Source organism: Dendropsophus ebraccatus, chromosome 11 (genome assembly GCF_027789765.1).
Source record: "Dendropsophus ebraccatus isolate aDenEbr1 chromosome 11, aDenEbr1.pat, whole genome shotgun sequence".
NCBI classification, from domain to species: Eukaryota; Metazoa; Chordata; class Amphibia; order Anura; family Hylidae; genus Dendropsophus; species Dendropsophus ebraccatus.
The window spans coordinates 9,887,880-9,907,838 of record NC_091464.1 but is presented as its reverse complement, the minus strand read 5'-3'; the positions used below and the strand labels follow the sequence as shown (position 1 = coordinate 9,907,838).

At 47.0% G+C, this 19,959-nt stretch overlaps 1 protein-coding gene across 11 annotated transcripts in view; it reads left to right on the top strand.

The window, feature by feature from the left end:
* The first annotated feature begins 7,826 nt into the window (after positions 1-7,826).
* LOC138767541 (membrane cofactor protein-like) overlaps positions 7,827-19,959 on the top strand; it is a 67,069-nt gene continuing 54,936 nt past the window's right edge. For 7 of the 11 annotated variants that reach the window (XM_069945108.1, XM_069945106.1, XM_069945107.1 and 4 more), the window contains exons 1-2: positions 8,157-8,265; positions 8,425-8,438. In XM_069945108.1, coding sequence (XP_069801209.1) covers positions 8,166-8,265; positions 8,425-8,438 — 114 coding nt within the window. In that variant the 5' untranslated portion in view covers positions 8,157-8,165. Of the gene's footprint in view, positions 7,863-8,156; positions 8,266-8,310; positions 8,325-8,424; positions 8,439-19,959 lie in introns of those variants that run through there. The other 4 variants (XM_069945098.1, XM_069945105.1, XM_069945103.1 and 1 more) reach the window with 4 other exon arrangements.

Sequence of the window (19,959 nt, the reverse complement as noted above, 5' to 3'; positions counted from 1 at the left end):
CTATTGTTAGGGTCGCCTGTGGGGTCTGTCCTGTTAGGGTCACCTGTGGGGTCTGTCCTGTTAGGGTCGCCTGTGGGGTCCGTCCTGTTAGGGTCGCCTGTGGGGTCCGTCCTGTTAGGGTCGCCTGTGGGGTTTGTCCTGTTAGGGTCGCCTGTGGGGTCTGTCCTGTTAGGGTTGCCTGTGGGGTCTGTCCTGTTAGGGTCGCCTGTGGGGTCTGTATTGTTAGGGTCGCCTGTGGGGTCTGTCCTGTTAGCGTCGCCTGTGGGGTCTGTCCTGTTAGGGTCGCCTGTGGGGTCTGTCCTGTTAGGGTCGCCTGTGGGGTCTGTCCTGTTAGGGTCGCCTGTGGGGTCTGTCCTGTTAGGGTCGCCTGTGGGGTCTGTATTGTTAGGGTCGCCTGTGGGGTCTGTCCTGTTAGCGTCGCCTGTGGGGTCTGTCCTGTTAGGGTCGCCTGTGGGGTCTGTCCTGTTAGCGTCGCCTGTGGGGTCTGTCCTGTTAGGGTCGCCTGTGGGGTCTGTCCTGTTAGGGTCTCCTTATCCTGGTGGGACGGTACACACTAGTTTGGTTGATTGTTATGCTAAGAACCTCATTTTCTATATCAGTATTGCAATTTAAAAGTATCTATATTATGCCTATATCTCAGTATGTGCAGTGTGCTCTTGTACTTTTTGGTGTTTCCTTCTGTATTTCAGCCACGGCAATGTTCTCCCGCGTAGCTATAAGTGCTATTGAATGTGCTGGGTGACCTTTTTGTTTTCTCCATTGTAAATTAGAGTCACTTATTTCACCTATAGAGTTTCTCCTCATTGTGGTTTGGAGATTGCACAGTAGTCCGCACACTGGTAATACTGTAACCACTCAGTTTCCTATCACAACGGCTTCATAGGCAGCAAAGGAAAGGAAAGAAGAAAAGTCATAAAGCTCAGTATTTGTATCTAATCTATAAAGAAAGCAACAAAACAAGCAAATCCTTCCCACCACTAACACTACAAATTCTAAACTGAAAGGATATTACAGAATGACAGCGCTCTCTGTGCTCTCTATGTTCTCTGTGTGCTCTCTCTTATCTGTGCTCTCTATGTTCTCTGTGATCTCTGTGCCCTCTATGTTCTCTGTGCACTGTCTGTTCTCTGTGCTCTCTATGTTCTCTGTGATCTCTGTGCACTCTATGCTCTCTGTGATCTCTGTGATCTCTGTGCTCTCTGTGCTCTCTATGCTCTCTATGTTCTCTGTGCTCTTTGTGCTCTCTATGTTCTCTGTGCTGTCTGTGTTCTCTGTGCTCTCTATGCGCTCTCTGTTCTCTGTGCTCTCTGTGCTCTCTATGTTATCTGTGCTGTCTGTGTTCTCTGTGCTCTCTATGCTCTCTGTGCGCTCTCTGTTCTCTCTATGTTCTCTGTGCGCTCTCTCTTATCTGTGCTCTCTATGTTCTCTGTGATCTCTGTGCACTCTATGCTCTCTGTGCACTGTCTGTTCTCTGTGCTCTTTATGTTCTCTGTGATCTCTGTGCACTCTATGCTCTCTGTGCACTGTCTGTTCTCTGTGCTCTCTATGTTCTCTGTACTCTCTATGTTCTCTGTGCACTATATGTTTTCTGTGGTCTCTATGTTCTCTGTGATCTCTGTGTTCTCTGCACTCTCTATGTTCTCTGTACTCTCTATGTTCTCTGCACTCTCTCTGTTCTCTGTGCTCTCTCTGTTCTCTGTGCTCTCTGTTCTCTGCACTCTCTCTGTTCTCTGTGCACTCTATGTTCTCTGCACTCTCTATGTTCTCTGCACTCTCTATGTTCTCTGCGCTCTCTATGTTCTCTGCACTCTCTCTGTTCTCTGCGTTCTCTGTGCTTTACGTACTCTCTATGGTCTCTATGTAACAAAATAGGTGATTTAAACAATTTAGGAGTGAAACAATGTAAAGTACTCCTAAAAGGTAAGCAAATAGTTTCACTTCAAGCAAACAGCAAACAGCAAACAGTCACCTTTTCCCTTTAATGGGAGGGTGAGTCCAGTTTTTCTGCCTCTTGGGTCATAATTCTGTCCATTAGGCACACAGCATCCATCGGGTTCTTTGATTTCACTACAATTCTCCATTGTATAATCACTGTTAAGAGGCTTTTTAGCCGCCATAAAAATAAAGCTGTCACCAGTGGGAGGGTGTGATCGATGCCTATAGTCCGCACCGTCTGGATAATGTCTGTAGGTCACACTGAGCTTCCATTGGAGCTGCTATTGGTTATACTTTCAATATCAATGGTTTTGAGAACCTATATTTAATTACTTTATAGTGAAATTTATACATATATGTTCTAAAGTAATATGGCCGGGTCTGGGCCACCCAGAGCCACCAGCATTTACACAGAGCATCTCATCCACATGAGGAGCGGACAACCTGTGCATTGCACAGACTGCACGTTACCAGCTGGATTTCCACAATGAGAATCAGTAGCATTTAACCCCTTCAAGTCAGCCCTATAGCGATATACATTCTACTGCAGATCCCCCGTGCAATAGGAACGTGTATAAACGTTCCTGACGTGAGGGGGTATCAATGTGTGCCGGGCTGCTTCAGTGTGATCAGCCCTGTACACATCAGGGCCCCAGGAGCCAGGGACAATGACAGGCAGCAGCGATCACACAGCTGTCTGCCATTAACCCCTTAAATGCCGCAATCTATAGCGGCTGCGGTGATTAAGGGAGTTAGGAAGAGGAGAACTACCTGTCACTGACTGATCGGGACCCCCGCAATGTTACGTCGGGGGACCCGATCACTTTTCAAGACAGGCGAAGGACTGTCTCAGAATTGCAGATTTTTTTCTATTATATATTTAAATCAAAAAAATTTAAAAGCGATCAAAAAATTCCATTCAGACCCAAATGACACCAATAAAAACTATAGATCATACAGCAGAAAGTGAGCCCCCAACCAGCCCTGTAGATGGAAAAATGAAAGTGTTATGGCTCTTAAAACACCAGGAGGAACATTGCTTCAGTGTGAGCTGAACATCTGTACATCAATGACCTTTGGTCACCAAGGGGTTAAGAGCGAACAGGAAACATTTAATGCTTAATTTTCTTCCTGCGTTGGCACTACTTTGATCTGATCTGTTAAGATGAGGTTTTACAAGTAGGACGCTTTAAGGGGATGTATCTTTCTGTGTGCTCTGGGAAACAGCAAAAAAGTCACAAAATATTCACGCAAACCTGGCATTGAACAAAAAATTTTCAACTTTTTGCCAGGGGAGAAGCGTCTTCTATCGCTGATGCGGAGGGGAGTGCTTGGTGGCGTGCTTCTCTCTCTGAACATTCTAGTGATCGGTCGGGTCCGGACACTCAGAGTCTGACTTGTCTAAGATTTTTTATATCTTACAGCAGCACTTACGATGCCAGAATACAGAACACTAATGCGGGAACGTGATCACTGACCTAGCACAAGTTTTCAGGAAGTGTGATATAATTGTGGGACTTTCATTTCATCCCAAATTTGATATATTTCTATGACAAAAAACTTTCAGCAATTCTATTTTTATCATTAGCAGAACTGGGTTGGGAGTTTGTTAAAAACAAGACTCGATTCTATCAAAGAAGGAAGTTCCCAAGAGCAAAAAGTTCTCTATACTTGAATCTAGTCCGGTCTTCTAGACACAGGCTGCATTCAGGAGGTCACACATAGAAAGGTCAACAAACAACTAGCATAGTAGCACAGAGACAGCAGCCAGCAGGTTTATAGCTATATGGACTTGACCTTTTTTTTACAGGATGGACCCTCAATTCCCCTTGAAATCACTGCAACAACAATAAGCACAGACTATGAAATGAAGACACAAAACACGCTTTTTGGCGGTAAGATGACCACAGCTTTATGTTAATCACAGGACGAAAACAACAGATTTCGCAGGAAGTGGTGTATTCTTGCCAGTCAGGTGGCCTCTGTCCATGTCAGGAACTGTCCAGAGCAGAAGAGGTTTTCTATGGGAATTTGCTGCTGCTCTGGACAGTTCCTGACATGGACAGAGGTGGCAGCAGAGAGCACTGTGTCAGACTGGAGAGACCGCTCCACTTCCTGCAGGACATGCAGCAGCTCATAAGTATGGGAAGATTTTAGATTTTTAAATAGAAGTAAATAACAAATCTATATAGTTTTCTGAAGCCAGTTGATTTGAAAGAAAAAGATTTTCACTAAAGTACCCCTTTAAGCCCATAAAGCTATATAAAAGTGTGTGTGTGAAAAAGGCCTAAGGGGGTTCACATACCGCTTTATGCTGCAGCTTTTTATTGCTTTGGAGCCAAAACCAAAACAGGACTTAATTAAGAAAAACAATGGAAGGATTTAATAAGGAGACAAAACAACTAGATCCCCAGCTACAGATCCCAAAATGGTTATTAATACGGAATAGAGAGTCAGACCCTTTTATATATAATACAACTTGATGCATCGACAAATCATGATCAACATTTATGTCAATTTTGTTTCACTCTTAAACTAATACAGAGGTGAATTCCTTGAAGGAAGCAGACGGTGGGAATCTAGTCCTAACATTGTCCTCAGGAATTCTCCACGCAGGCCCAGTCCATGTAGATTCTTGATTTTCTACTTTCTAAAAAGTAGGAAAAGTTTGAATGCAAAAAATCTGCAGTGTCCGGTGTCTGCAGTGTGCACTGCCTTGTGTTCTACATCTGTGTCCGGGGGTCAATGGGCCAACAGCACAGAACAGAGAGATGATGATGGGTCACACTACCCCTCAGAGAGAAGGAGGCAGGGGAAGCAGAGCAGTAGACATTAGTATAGACAGAGATTCAGCTTTCACAGTTCAGGACTGTGGTTGTAGTTATTGGTCACAGGCTGTGTGCTAAGGTTGTATGGGGTGCGGCTGTGGGTGCATTGTAGAGAATGGGGGCATGATACATCAGTTGGTTCCCAAATCCACTAAGTTTTACCCTTTGAATCTGTGTTGAAGTGTAGAAATTTTTGTAAAATTTTTGTAAGATTTCATAGAAATCTCAACATTATAACCTAAGTGGCAAGCAGAAGCAGGCACTGAGGGAACTGAAAGCAATGAAGGAGGTAGTATTCACGCTACGGACAAGGGTGAAAACGTGGTGGTGTGTGTCCCTGTATGAGTGGGAGGCTTTTTGCTAGTTACATAATCTAGAATGCTATCGGAAACTCCTGTAACCCGACCACCGTTTTTTCAGAAGGAATTGAAAGAAGTGTTACTTTAGGGAAGTGAGAAGACTACGAAATGTCTATTGGTTGCGAATCCGAGAACTGCCTGTTTGTATCTTCTACCCAAGGTGCACAAAAAGGTGAAGAACCCTCCTGGAGGCTCTGTAGCGTCTGGCAGCCTCTGTGAGCCTCTCAGGAAGAACTTGGACAAATATTTGAAACCCTTGATAGAAAATGTGCCGTCATTTATCAGGAGACATAAGAGATGTACTTGAGAGATTGGAAAATATCATATTAGGGAATGATATGTGGCTAGTCTCGTGCCATGTGGAGGCTTTATATACCGCCAGGTGGATGGATTGGGGGCAGTACAAAGCTTTTTCTCTATGAATTCAGTGGATGTAGAGGTAGGTACATTTCTACTTCAAGCATTGAGTTTGTGTTAAATCCTTCTTCCTGCAGTTCCTGGGTACCGCTATGGGGACGGCTTGTGTGCCTTTACATGCAAATGTATTCCTAGGGCTGTAGAAGAAGAGGATAGTCTGTACTGGCCCGGTGAGGAATGGGGGAAAAGTCCATTTGTGGACAATATTATAGATGATATACTATTCATCTCTCAGGGTACTGAAGAAGAACTTCTAGGTTATGTAGGTGATCTGAATATCAGAAAAACATAAAACTTCCCTTAAAATAAAGTCAACATGCCATAGAATTCCTTGATTTGAAAATGGATAAACACTGATGTATATGGATGGATTCGTATTGATAGGAGACATCTGTGACTTCTCTGTTACATACATCATCCTCTCACCAGTGTTGAGCGAACTTCAGAAAAGTGTCCAGGTTCAGCCATGTGACCGAAAACGTGACATGTACCTGCTGGCGTCTGGAGAAAATAGATGCCGTCCTAGGGCTGCCAGGGAATCATGGATACAGCCATAGGCTAAAGCCATGTTTTCCAGGGCAGCATCCAACTCCTCTAGACACTGGGAGTTTAGTGGCAGGCTTTTTTCTGAAGTTCACTCCACACTACCCTTCACCCCAAACCCACTGTTGAGTATCCCACTGGGTTCATTTTTGATGATTTTCTTTATGAAATTGTCAACTGATTCAAGCGTGATCCCTCCTCCGTCACTGACTGGCTGAGCGGACTTGAGACGTCACGTCTCGAGCCCGCGTCAGAGACCAGGAAGCGGCCGGGCAGCGGGGACCAGAGCACCTTGAAACGGACCCGCCGCTGGAACTGGGGAGGTAAGTGGACGTCGTTGCCCTCAGCCACCTCCTCCCCGGCCAGATCGGAAAAAAGCCCCCCCCGCCGGAGTACCCCTTTAAGGCAGAAGGTTTAAGCCAAATTGAATCTTTGTCCCGGGTGCAGAATAGCCTAGCTACACCACTGCCTGAGTCTGATTCAGATTCTTTCAGTTTATTTCATATTTTATCCTATCTGGCAGCACATCCTCTAAATGATCTGACGGATAAGGAGAATGTGTCAGGGAGGTACGTAACATGTGGTTCGGACCTAACGTCTTGTAAGCCAGGAGAGACATCAAATCAGACTGCTCCCTGTTCATCCGAAAGGGTTAAAACCTTTTTTTCCTTTCCCCATTGGGTGCTGGGTGGGGAGCGGTGTGAGGCAGCTAAAGCCCACGACTCCATTATTGGGCCGTGTGATTTCACTGGAATACCATTAGCTGAAGATAAAACTATATGGCCGAGCTGTTCTCCGGAATTCCTGGGTATTGCAATCAATACTGTAAATAGGAACATAGATAAGATGAAACTGCTGGTTTTACATTTCTTATTAAAGGAGAAGGTGACATTAGGAGAATCGCAATCATTGTTAAAGGGGTTATCCAGCGCCACAAAAACATGGCCACTTTCCCCTACTGTTGTCTCCAGATTGGGTGGGGTTTTGAAACTCAGTTCCATTGAAGTAAATGGAGCTTAATTGCAAACCGCACCTGACCTGGAGACAAGAGAGGGGGAAAAGGGCCATGTTTTTGTAGCGCTGGATAACCCCTTTAGGGTGCGTTCACACCTACAGGATCTGCAGCAGATTTGATGCTGTGTTCAGTTATTTAAATGAAATCTGCTGCAGAAAATCAGCTGCAGATCCTGTAGGTGTGAACGCACCCTTAAAGGGAATCCGTCAGCTCCCGGGCACTACCTAAGCATGCTGCCTTTTTGGTAATTTTCCATGCAGCGGATTATGTACAATCTTACGTCTCCTACTGTGAAGGGGTTAATGATGCTATTTATAGGACACTGGTTTGTCACATGATGCAGTTTCTTCTTTTGGGGGTCACTATGTGGGGGTCACTCGGCTCCGTCATGCGGGCTGCCATGGTTAGGACTATAGATATATATATATGATATGGATTACTTTGCATACATATGGATTTTGGGATGGGGAACCTGCTGCCCTCCAGCTAATAAGAAACTACAAAACTATGTGGGAGTTGTAGTTCTGCTACAGCCGGAGGGCGGCCGGCTCCTGCACTCTGGACACGGCGGCGCCTAACGGGTTAAGCACCCTGTAGTGTCCGGTTACACTCTGTCGGCCTTTCTGAGGAATTGGGTCACGTGACTGTCGGGGGGAGGGGTGTGACTGCCGGTGGCCTCATACACTATATGTAAGTGCAGAGAGCGGGGGGAGCAGGGAAAATGCATGAGGGGATGTGTGTGCTGCGCCTGCGCGCTGTATACAGGTAACCGCTCACCGGCCTCTGCCGAAACTTCTCATAGTGCAGGGACCATATATAGGCGGTGTATATATGGACGTGCAGCCTTGTATATAGGCGGTGTATATATGGACGTGCAGCCTTGTATATAGGCGGTGCATATAGATGTATATAAGCAGTGTATTGGCACTGGTCACGCGCGTGGTGAGGGTGAATGGGGCGGACCTGGGGGGGCGTGGTGATGTATGCGGGGCGGGGCTTGGGCGTGGTGATGCTTAGCGGGCGGGGCTGGGACAGTTATCAGCCTCGGGGGGCGGGGCGGTGGCTGTGATGTCCGTGGGGCTCAGCCTGCAGCTGCCAGAGCGGGGAGCAGCAGTGAGTGACAGCTGTGCGGAGTGTGAGGGCTGCCATATACCCGGTATATACTGCTATATACTGTATACACGGCTCAGTGAGTACTATACTGCTATATACTGTATACACGGCTCAGTGAGTACTGTACTGCTATATACTGTATACACGGCTCAGTGAGTACTGTACTGCTATATACTGTATACACGGCTCAGTGAGTACTGTACTGCTATATACTGTATACACGGCTCAGTGAGTACTGTACTGCTGTGTGCATTGTGTTACCGCAGTGACTAGTGTGGTACCGCGCTGTATTGTTATATTATTCTAGTGTTATACTATATATAATGTGCTGGGGGCGGGGAGGCCGCTACTCACTCATCTGCTTTCCTAGTTTCAATTTGTGTCTGTGGTTTTTTTTGTTTTTGTTTTTTCCCCTATAGGGCGCTGTGCTGTGTGTTACTGTGGTGCAGGGGGGAGGGGACCGCTCTGTGGTTGTGGCTGCGGCTTCTCGGTTTCTGTGTGTGTACTTTATTATAGATATATAGTAATGCAGCACTTTATTATAGTGTTATACTGTATATTGTGCTGTGTTCTGTACTTTATTATACATATATAGTTATGCAGCACTTTATTATAGAATTATACTGTATATGTTGCTGTTTTCTGTAATTTATTATACATATATAGTAATGCAGCACTTTATTATAGTGTTACACTGTATATTGTGCTGTTTTCTGTACTTTATTATAGATACATAGTGATGTTCTCCTCTATCATTGAATGCAGTAGTTTATTATAGAGTTATGCTGTGTATGTTGTTGGGGGTGGTAGAGGACTGGTTTCGGTTTCTGTGTGTATATGGGGGGGGGGGGGGTCTGTGTGTATATGGGGGAGGGGGGGTCTGTGTGTATATGGGGGGGGGGGGTTGTGTGTATATTGGGGGGGGGGGTTCTGTGTGTATATGGGGGGGGGTTCTGTGTGTATATAAGGGGGGGGGGGTTGTGTGTATATTGGGGGGGGGGGGTTCTGTGTGTATATGGGGGGGGGGGGTATAGCTGTTTGTCCACACGGAGCCTTTTAGCAGCACTTAGTCTTATTATGAGCCGCACCCTAATAACTGGCCGACATCCATATCAGGGACATATAAGTGGGTGCCGGGTCTCGGTTAGGGCCCTATTCCACGGGATGATTATCGTGCGAAAAATCGTTATATCGTTCGAATTCAAACGATAATCGTTCTGTGTAATTGCAGGCAAATATTGAAAAATCACTTGTGTATCGTTTATCGTTGATTTAGATCTGAACCTAAAATTATCCTTAATCGTTCGCTGTAATTCCGCATTTGTTCACTAATCGTTCAGTGTAATTGCTCATTGTTTTGCTGGGATCAGAAGGAATAAACAATCGCAATAACGATCATAACCAACGACCATCGCTCTGTGTAATATGGTGAACGATTTCAGGTAGCAATAAACAATCTTGTTTGCGATCGTTTATCGTTAGTCGTTAATCATTAAAAACGATGGCATTTGAGCGATAATTGTTCCATGTAAACACAGCAAACAATCAAGCGATGAACGAGAAATCGTTCATTCAACATGTTCATTCGTTGTTCCCTAAAAATTCGCAGATCACTTTGTGTACTCAGTCTTTCACCGATTCACCCTATGTGTGAGATAGGCTCAAGCAATCTTAAAAACAATCGCTATAACGAATTTTCTAACAATTTTTTCCTAACTAATTGTTATAAAAACCAAATCGTTGCTTTAAAATTGTTAAACGATCAATTGGGCGAATTATTGCTTGATGTATATGCAGCATTAGTGCTGTAATGCAGGGAAAAACTATGAACAGTCGCTGATCATTCTCACCCCTGCAGAGTCTGTATAACCCAGTGGTCACATGATGGCGGGGTGACCCCATAGTCCTTGCTGACCCTGCGTGTTCTGTTATACATCGGGCTGAGGTCAGACGTGTATGCGCTGCTCCGTAGCAGTATTCACTCACTTATTACCTTCTCTGCAGTCTCTGGTTTGTATAGGACTCTGACTGCACGTAGACCCAAACAATTCACTCACTTATTACCTTCTCGTGACCTATTCTCTTACTTATTACTTTTTCTTGACCTATTCGATCACTTATTACCTTCCCTTACTTTCCCCTGCACAGTCACTGGGATGGAGACGAATCCATGAACACTGTATTGCATCACGGGTATTCCCATCTCATCTTAAAGAGTTAAAGGGGTACCCCAGCTAAAAAAAAAATCTAATTAACTGGTGTCAGAAAGATATATAGATTTGTAATTTACTTCTATTTAAAAATCTACAGTCTTCCAGTACTTATCAGCCGTTGCATGTCCTGCAGCAAGTGGTGTATTCTTTCCAGGCTGACACGGTGCTCTCTGCTGCCACCTCTGTCCATGTCAGGAACTGTGCAGAGCAGGAGAGGTTCCTATGGGGATTTGGGGGGTTTTCTATGTGTGCACTGGGTAACCCATACTCACCTGCTGCTATAGGGTTATACCGGCTGTCACACTAATCACTATTGTACTTTTTCTTTCTCCCATTTTATCCAAATCTCCAGTAACAGAATTAGGCACAGAGTTGTTTGGTGTATTTGTGGCATTTTTATTGCCTCTAAGTGCACTGCTAACCTGCAGCTACGCCTCATAGTACATGTCTATAGTCTCCCCCTACAGTGACGTAACCTGAAGCACAGAAATCTCCCTGAGCGACAAGCGTGGAAATTCTAGGATTGCTGCAGTAACAACCCAGGGCTGCTGTGCTGGGGGACATACTGCGCAATCACAGGGTTTCCATGCTTGTCTTTAAGGGACTGGCCAAGGCTCCCGAGTTCTAATAAATATAAATCATACTATATATACCAGTACATATTGTCCACATAGTGGTATATACGTATATTACGTTGCTTTGTATATATTACTGGTAAAACACACAATAAGGGAAAGCTGAGCTCATCCTAAGCTGTGGGCGCTGTGCCATACTGCTTTATTGGTGTTTTATGTATGGGGGGCCTCCTGCCAAGACCTGATCCTCTGTTGTGCTGACTCACAATGTTACAGACATAATGAAGAGGGAAAAAAAAGCAACAATTGCCATTACCACGTGCGGACTATTCAGCTATAAGCTGGCTTCATGCATAGTAAAAAATATAAAAACTAAAGGCCAAAAATGAGGCAACATTGGGTCACGTTACAGGGTGTGCCATCGGACAATGACCTATTGTTTAAGTCAAGTTTTTATGTTAAATTGGATGTACATCTTTAATATGTCTCACAGAACGGCGCCGTCACGGGGAAGCCGTTGCTGCGATCTGTTTTTTGAACCGCGGCCCGGTTCTTGTGTACGGTGCTGTTCTATCCACGGGTACCGGGCCAGGACTGAGGCACTGGAGGCGGACCGGCCCGCCCCAAGTTCGAGGGAATTCCTGCCCCTCTGATGCGGCTCCATTAATTCTAAAGGAGCCGCGTCATAGAGGGGAGGGAATTCCCTCCCACTGGGGGCGGGCTGGCCCGCCTCAAGTGCATCAGCCCCGGCAAGGTACCCATTGATAGAACGGCGCCATGCACGGGAACCGGGCTGCAGTTCAAAAAAACGGATCGCAGCAACGGCTTCCCTGTGACAACGCCGTTCTATCAGTGGGTCATATTGAAGAGGATGTACCTGATGGTACATCCTCTTTAAAAACTTTTTTTTAAATTTTCCCTCCTCTTCCATATTACTGTCTATATTATAAAATCTTGGCGTTTTCATTCTCGACACTGGGTCTAAAACTAACCCGATACCTCTTGTATTAGGATCTTTGCTTGGTACATCCTGGTGGAGCAGCTGCTCAGTACTAAAATTTACAGATTGCATTGCTTTGCCTTAGCTCTCCATCACGGTCCTCCCACTCTGCGGACTCCCCTCCCACAGCACTCCTGCCCAGAGCTGTTGCACTTCATCGCATTTCACAGCAGGCAGTGAGGCTGTAGCATGTGCTGCATTTATGTCCTGTCTGCTCGCTCTTTGGTATCATTCATCACACAGCTGCATTCTGTAAATACTCCCTAAATGTCCCAATAAAGATATATGTATATGACAGGGAGATGATGCTGGTCAGAGATGGGGATATCATTCAGGGGGCAGGGATGAAGCTCTGGGATAAGATCCAGTCGTCTCCTCCATCCTCATCAGATGAGGTGTTGTCTCAGGAGAGAGAGAGAGAGGAGCTGGAGACAATACCACGCTGTGTAGTTCTTCTACCACACTGAAACCACTACAGTTTGTGATTATACTATATTGTTATATCTATATATGTGTGGGGTGCTCCTTGGGAAAACTTCCACCCAAAGAGTCCAAGTGACATCACTGGTGGAAGGACGGTGGTAAAGAACGACCAGGATTACGGGATTGGTTGGAGACATATGCAGTGCTCCTGTTATCTTACTGCATTGCCTTTTACCTCTACGATCTTACTGTCACTATTCACATAGACCTTAAATGACCTTATGGTGGCACATATTAATGTCTATGGCCCTGGTGGAGTAATTTTTACGTTAGCGTTATAAATGGCTTTGTGTTCTATTGTTCTTCACTGTTAAATAGCTGTTAAATCAAGGAGGCACATGGGTACCATTCATATATCCGTCTGAGCTTCCATAACATGGACAAATGCTTTTATTCTGTGGTACAAAGAGGTGCTTCCAAGCCTCTGAAGTGCTGAGCGCTGGAACCTCGCCTTCCATCCCTGTTCCTCTGTGATTGACAGGTAAGGCTCCACCTCCGTCCTATAGATGATTGGTAATGCCTTTCTAAATCTTTGCATTGAAGAATAAATGCACTTATCTATGTTCTTAAAGCACAGCTGGGTATATGAGGGTACCATGTGGCTCCTTGACCCAAAAGTGTCAGCAGTGTGAAACATGAATTGCAGCAGACAGATACCCTTTTAGGGTACGTTCACACGTACAGCTGAAATCTTGCTGCGAGATCAGCTACGAGTCAAGGTCCTGGCAGGTCCCAGTACTGAAAGACCGCTGTGAGTATGTAATGCAGCCGCCCCCTCCATGCCGGGGTGACAGGCTCCCGACCCCCCGCTAAAGCCCCCTATACTCACCTGATCCCGCCGGGTCCTGCTTCTGGATACGGTCGGGTCACGGAGATGAGAGATGAGTCCAACACTCATAGAGAATGACTGAGAGTCCAGCGCTCCTTCATTCTCTATGAGCGTTGGACTCATCTCTCAGCGCGCGCGCCGGGCTGCAGCGGCTGAGCGTATCCAGAAGCGGTACCCGGCGGGATCAGGTGAGTATAGGGGGCTTTAGCGGGGGGTCGGGAGCCTGTCACCTAGGGCTGGGCGGTATACCGCGAAAATACCGATACCGTCCCTGGCGTCGGTAAACCGACCTCAACTTTGCCAGGGCGGTATTTGCGGTATTTCTCCTCCGCCCCCTCAGCTCCCCAGTGTCCCCGCCCCCAACCTGCCTGGGATTCCATCCAGGACGCATATTTACTATTGGGGCAGTTGACCTCCCATCCCCTGCCCTGCAGCAGTCTAACAGTTGGCAGCAGCCCATCGCCCCCCATCTCCTCTCACCCCGAACAGTGGCTGACCCGCTCCTCATACCTGGCAGACACGCGGCATTCCCGGCCGCCACTCACTCCGGAAGAGCCGACCCGCTCTTCATAACCAGCACTGAGTTCACACGCGGCCCTCCTGGCCGCACGCACCCGCAGGTTCCCGGTCTCTGGAGAAGGAGGTTGCAGGGACCGGGGGATCGTGTGATGGATGGCGTCACTGTGGGTGGTGAAGCTGTATAGCGGGATCGGGGGTCTGCACTGCGCCCCCACATCCCGCTATACAGCCCCAGCGCAGCGACGCCATCCATCACACGATCCCCCGGTCCCTGCAACCTCCTTCTCCAGAGACCGGGAACCTGCGGGTGCGTGCGGCCAGGAGGGCCGCGTGTGAACTCAGTGCTGGTTATGAAGAGCGGGTCGGCGACTGTCAGAAATGCCGCATGTGTGTCGGGTATGAGGAGCAGGTCAGCGACGGGGGGGGGGGGGGGGGGGGGGGGGTGGAGAGGAGGTGGCAGCCGTGAGGGCCAAGTGTGTGCCAGTGCTGTATCTTCTCCCTAGTGACAAGGGAGAATATACAGTTTATATCACCCCCAGCTTCTGCCCCCCCCCCCTTCTGCCTAGATCTCCCCCAGCTTCTGCCCCCCTTCTGCCTAGATCTCCCCCAGCTTCTGCCCCCCCTTCTGCCTAGATCTCCCCCAGCTTCTGCCCCCCCCTTCTGCCTAGATGCCCCCCCTTCTGCCTAGATCTCCCCCAGCTTCTGCCCCCCTTTCTGCCCAGATCACCCCCAGCTTCTGCCCCCCCTTCTGCCCAGATCACCCCCAGCTTCTGCCCCCCTTTCTGCCCAGATCACCCCCAGCTTCTGCCCCCCCTTCTGCCTAGATCACCCCCAGCTTCTGCCCCCCCCTTCTGCCTAGATCACCCCCAGCTTCTGCCCCCCTTTCTGCCCAGATCACCCCCAGCTTCTGCCCCCCCCTTTCTGCCCAGATCACCCCCAGCTTCTGCCCCCCCCTTTCTGCCCAGATCACCCCCAGCTTCTGCCCCCCCTTCTGCCCAGATCACCCCCAGCTTCTGTCCCCCCTTCTGCCCAGATCACCCCCAGCTGCTGCCACTCTGCCCCAGTTCTAATTGCAGTCCCCCTTGCCCCCGCTTGAGCTGCCCCCTCTTCTATTTGATGTGCTGCCAGAGGTTGGGGGGCTCATACAAAATTCATGGGGGCCCATGTATTTTTTTTTTTTTTTTTTGCTATGGGGTGTCATGAATCCTAGCTATGCCCCTGCTCCACCCCCAGCTGCCTTTTGTGATCCTCTAAGGGTGTATTTACACAGAGATTTATCTGACAGATTTTGGAAGCCAAAGCCAGGAATGGATTTAAAAAGAGGAGAAATCTCAGGCTTTGCTTTATGACCTGATCCTTGTTTATAGTCTGTTCCTGGCTTTGGCTTCAAAGATCTGTCCGTTAAATTTGCCTGTATAAACGCACCATTAGACACATGAATGCTCAGCTTAGCTGAGTGTGCATGTGTTTTTAATGTAGAACCTGCATAGCTGTATACCTGTGTATACACGTCTTGTATTGTGGACATACATATATAATACTGCCACTACAGGACGTGTATATACGGGTATACAGCTATGTACGCACTGCAGGACATGCATACACAGGTATACAGCTATGTAGTACATAGCGCTATACCTGTATATACACGTCCTGTACTTTGTACATTGCTGTATACCCGTAAATACATGTCCTATTGTAGCTGTATACCTGTATATACATGTCCAGGTTCTCTGAGACCCCCTAATTATAATAACAAATAATGACAATAGACTAAATGGCTCATCCTTGTGTTGCTGCTCAGTGAGTTACTTTTTTTTTACTCTATTAAAACAAAATATCCCCAGGTTGGCACGGTTAAGTGGGTGTGGCTTGCAGAAGGGTGTGGCTTACCTAAGGGGCGTGTCATAATTATCGTTCAGTTATCGTTACCGCGGCTACATGTACGATTAACCGCGATAATGATTTAGGTCAATATCGCCCAGCCCTACTGTCACCCCGGCACGGGGGGTGACAGGTTCCCTTTAACTCCTTCTGCTCCCGCTCTGCTGTCTGTATATACATTACCTTTCATTTCTGCACCGGATTCCGGCGTCCTGCTCTCCCGCCCAGCCAATCAGTGTGTTGCCCAGCCGCAGCCACTGATTGGCTGGGCGGCAAAGCAGGACGCCGGGACCCGTGCAGGAGAGAGGCAATGTATATGCAGACAGCGGAGCTGGAGCAGAAGGGGTTAAGGGGGCGGCTGCATTACATACTCGCAGCAGTCTTTCAGGCCGCTGCAAGTATGTAGTACTGGGAGCTGCCAGGACCTGGACTCAGCAAAACTAGCAGCGAGATTTCAGCTGTGTGTCGGTACGTGTGAATGTACCCTTAAAGGGCACTCCAGAGAAAAATGGTGTTAAAATAAAATTGTGTCAAAAAGTTATACAGATCTGCAATTTACTTCTATTTCAAAGTCTCCAGTACTTATCAGCTGCTGTATATCTTGCAGGAAGTGGCGCATTCTTTCCAGCATGACACAGTGCTCTCTGCTGCCACCTCTGTCCATGTCAGGAACTGTCGAGCAGCAGCAAATCCCCATAGAAAACCTCTCCTGCTCTGGACAGTTCCTGACATGGACAGAGGTGGCAGCAGAGAGCACTGTGTCAGACTGGAGAGAATAGATCAGTTTTCATGTGCAATATGTATTATTCATGCCTATCTTTTTGGAAAAGACCACCTGTCCCTAAAGGACCATCAGAGTAACTTTTGGTGGCCGTATAAAACGGGTATCAGTGTACAATCTTTCAGAATGTGCTTGCTGTGGCTTTTATGTGCGGTGCAGGTGGTAAATAGTAGTATATGGCTGTAGGTGGAGCGTAGATGTGTTATCGTGTATTTTATCAGCTTACTTTCTGAGAACTATCTACACTGTTGCCCATGCACTATTTTTCTGATGTGGCTTTGGTGACATTTTCTCTTTCACAGTTTAAACCTTGTAACTTATTCTTCAAGTAGTCGTCTTGTTTTTTTTACCTTTTTGCTTTTCTAACCCCTTTTGAATGCGTGTATAGCGGTGGTTGGGTTAGAATTCGAGATGAGCGAACCTGGAGCCTGCTGGAGTCGATCCGAACCCGAACGTTCGGTATTTGATTAGCTGTGGCTGCTGAAGTTGGATAAAGCCCTAAGGTTGTCTGGAAAACATGGATACAGCCAATGACTATATCCATGCTTTCCACATAGGCGTACTTTTTACGTGCTGCGCAAGAATCTCCGGTCCATGTACTAAATTTATCATTACATGCACGAGCCTTAATAGATCTTCCATAAATCTTTTTGTGTGTTTTTTTTCTTTTTTTATCCTTTTGGCTAAGAAAACGACAGCTGGGTCTGACTGGCTTACTGATGCGCATAAACAAAAAAATATATAAAAATAGGCGCAACCGGCATAAACAAATGACTTGATAAATGTTGCTTTATGTTTTATACCCTGCGTAAAACCCCCCCAATTAATTAGCCAAAATAACGGTGCAGAGAGAAGGGTAAGTGTGGCCCATAGTCTTACGTATTTGCTAAGAATTGCAGCAATAATCATGGAAAGGCGAGTCTGTGGGTAAGGGTTACATTGCCTGAGCCCAAAGGGGAGAGGGCTTTAAAAAAACAAAAAACCCAATGCCAGGTGGTAACCTGACTACTTGCGAGAGGCTGCGGAGCTGTGGGACGTTTCCCTTTGGTGCTTTTGGCGCAGTATTGTGCACATGATATTCTTTTTCAGTCAGACATTGAGATCTTTTATTCAAATGAATGTGGCCTGACAATGGCTAATAATAACCTCTATTCAAATGTAAAGACTCATCCACTTACACAGTGACTTGGCAGGGTCACTCCTGGTAATACATGTCAATAGATCTTGTAATGCAGATTATCCATCAGTCATGTCGTATGTGCATGTAGTTGTGCGATATCATAAATGTCCTAATAACCGTTCCCCCCCAGTAGCGTAATTTGGTGGGGGCAGAGGGGGCGGCCGCTCCCGGGCCCACACAGGCAGGGGGCCCACTGAAGATTTTGCCAGTGAATGTTGTCCGCAAAAGCTATTGTTTTTGCAGACAGAATTAACAAATGTCTATTGGCTGTAGGTGGCCCCTGGCCAACATCCAGTGCTCCCGGGGGGCCCACACAGCTACTGAATGTTGTGTCTCACCATTTAGCTGTATGCGCTTGTATTCAAGAAGAACATAAAAAGATAAAGAGATAGAAGGATGGATAAATGGTTAATTAGAAAACAAAAACAGCGCCATAGCTTCCTCTATGTTTGTGGTATTACAACTTGGTTCTATTCTCTTTTAGTGGAACTGAGCTGCACTACCACATCCAAACTTTGGAGGAGAGTGGTACTGTTTTTGGAAAAAGGCAGCTATGTTTTTGCAATGCTGGAGAACTCCTTAAATTTTTACATGGTTACATATGTGAAATGTAGAAAGTCTTTTCCACTGTTCTCAGTCCCTGTTCACTAAGAATAATATAGTAGAAAATACCCTTTATTATTCGGATATCCTTGTCATCTACTGAGGTTCTCTATGGGTAACATAATCAGTTGGGGGCCCACTAAGACTCACTAGCCCCCCCTAGGCTGAACCCCTAGCTACGCCCCTGGTTCCCCCAGAACCTTTGCAGCACGTCCCTCTGCCGTTTTAATATAGTTGAAGGTTATTAGGCCCCAAAGAGGTGCAGGTTCTATTCTGGATCTCCGGCAGGTTAGAGACTAGCTGTATGTTGTATTCTGGATCTCCGGCAGGTTAGAGACTAGCTGTATGTTGTATTCTGGATCTTCGGCAGGTCTGAGGCTAGCTGTATGTTGTATTCTGGATCTCCGGCAGGTTAGAGACTAGCTGTATGTTGTATTCTGGATCTCCAGCAGGTTAGAGGCTAGCTGTATGTTGTATTCTGGATCTCCAGCAGGTTAGAGACTAGCTGTATGTTGTATTCTGGATCTCCGGCAGGTTAGAGACTAGCTGTATGTTGTATTCTGGATCTCCGGCAGGTTAGAGACTAGCTGTATGTTGTATTCTGGATCTCCAGCAGGTTAGAGGCTAGCTGTATGTTGTATTCTGGATCTCCGGCAGGTTAGAGACTAGCTGTATGTTGTATTCTGGATCTCCAGCAGGTTAGAGGCTAGCTGTATGTTGTATTCTGGATTTCCGGCAGGTTAGAGACTATCTGTATGCAGGGCTGTATTAACAGCTGCTGCTGCCCTAGGCACTAAACCTGAAGACGCCCCATCTTCACGCACCTATTGGCAATACCAGACCTGACCAATACCACCATATCCCCCACCCCCCTGGAAAAGACACCAGATTTACTGGCAAGTCTGAACGGGAGGAGGGAAACTAAAAAAATAAAAACAAAAAAAATGTTTTTTTCTGTCCCTCTGCTCCCTGGTGCTGCCCCCCTGCAAGGTGCTGCCCTAGGCACCGGACCCCGGGTGCCTAGTGGTAAATACGGCCCTGGCTGTTTGTTGTTTTCTGGATCTTCGGCAGGTTAGAGACTAGCTGTATGTTGTATTCTGGATCTCAGGCAGGTTAGAGGCTAGCTGTATGTTGTTTTCTGGATCTCCGGCAGGCAGCTCCAGTGTTAGGCGTCCAAGGGAATAGGACAGATGAGACTTGGGGATTTGCTGTAGTTTCCTGTACTAGTATCGGCAATCAGAACTGAATACCAAACTGTTTTACATCTTCCCTGTGCGGGAGCCACAGTTTTAATCCAGTTCAATGTGCGACCGTCACAGTAACCGTCACTCCAAAATTTCACCCAGTTTTAGGCCGAGCCGGGTGTGACCTGTAGTCCTCATTGGAAGGCCTTCATCTACAGCAGTGCAAAATGGCAGGATTAGAGATGAGCAAAGCAGCTGAAAATTCGTTTCACAAGTCTCGCAAACTTTGGGTCGAATTTGCAGATTTGTGAAAATTTGCAAATCTAACACAAACGAATCTCATTAAAGTGCCCGTCCGGCACCCAGTGGCGCTGTGTGGAGTGCCCGTCCGGCACCCAGTGGCGCTGTGTGGAGTGCCCGTCCGGCACCCAGTGGCGCTGTGTGGAGTGCCCGTCCGGCACCCAGTGGCGCTGTGTGGAGTGCCCGTCCGGCACCCAG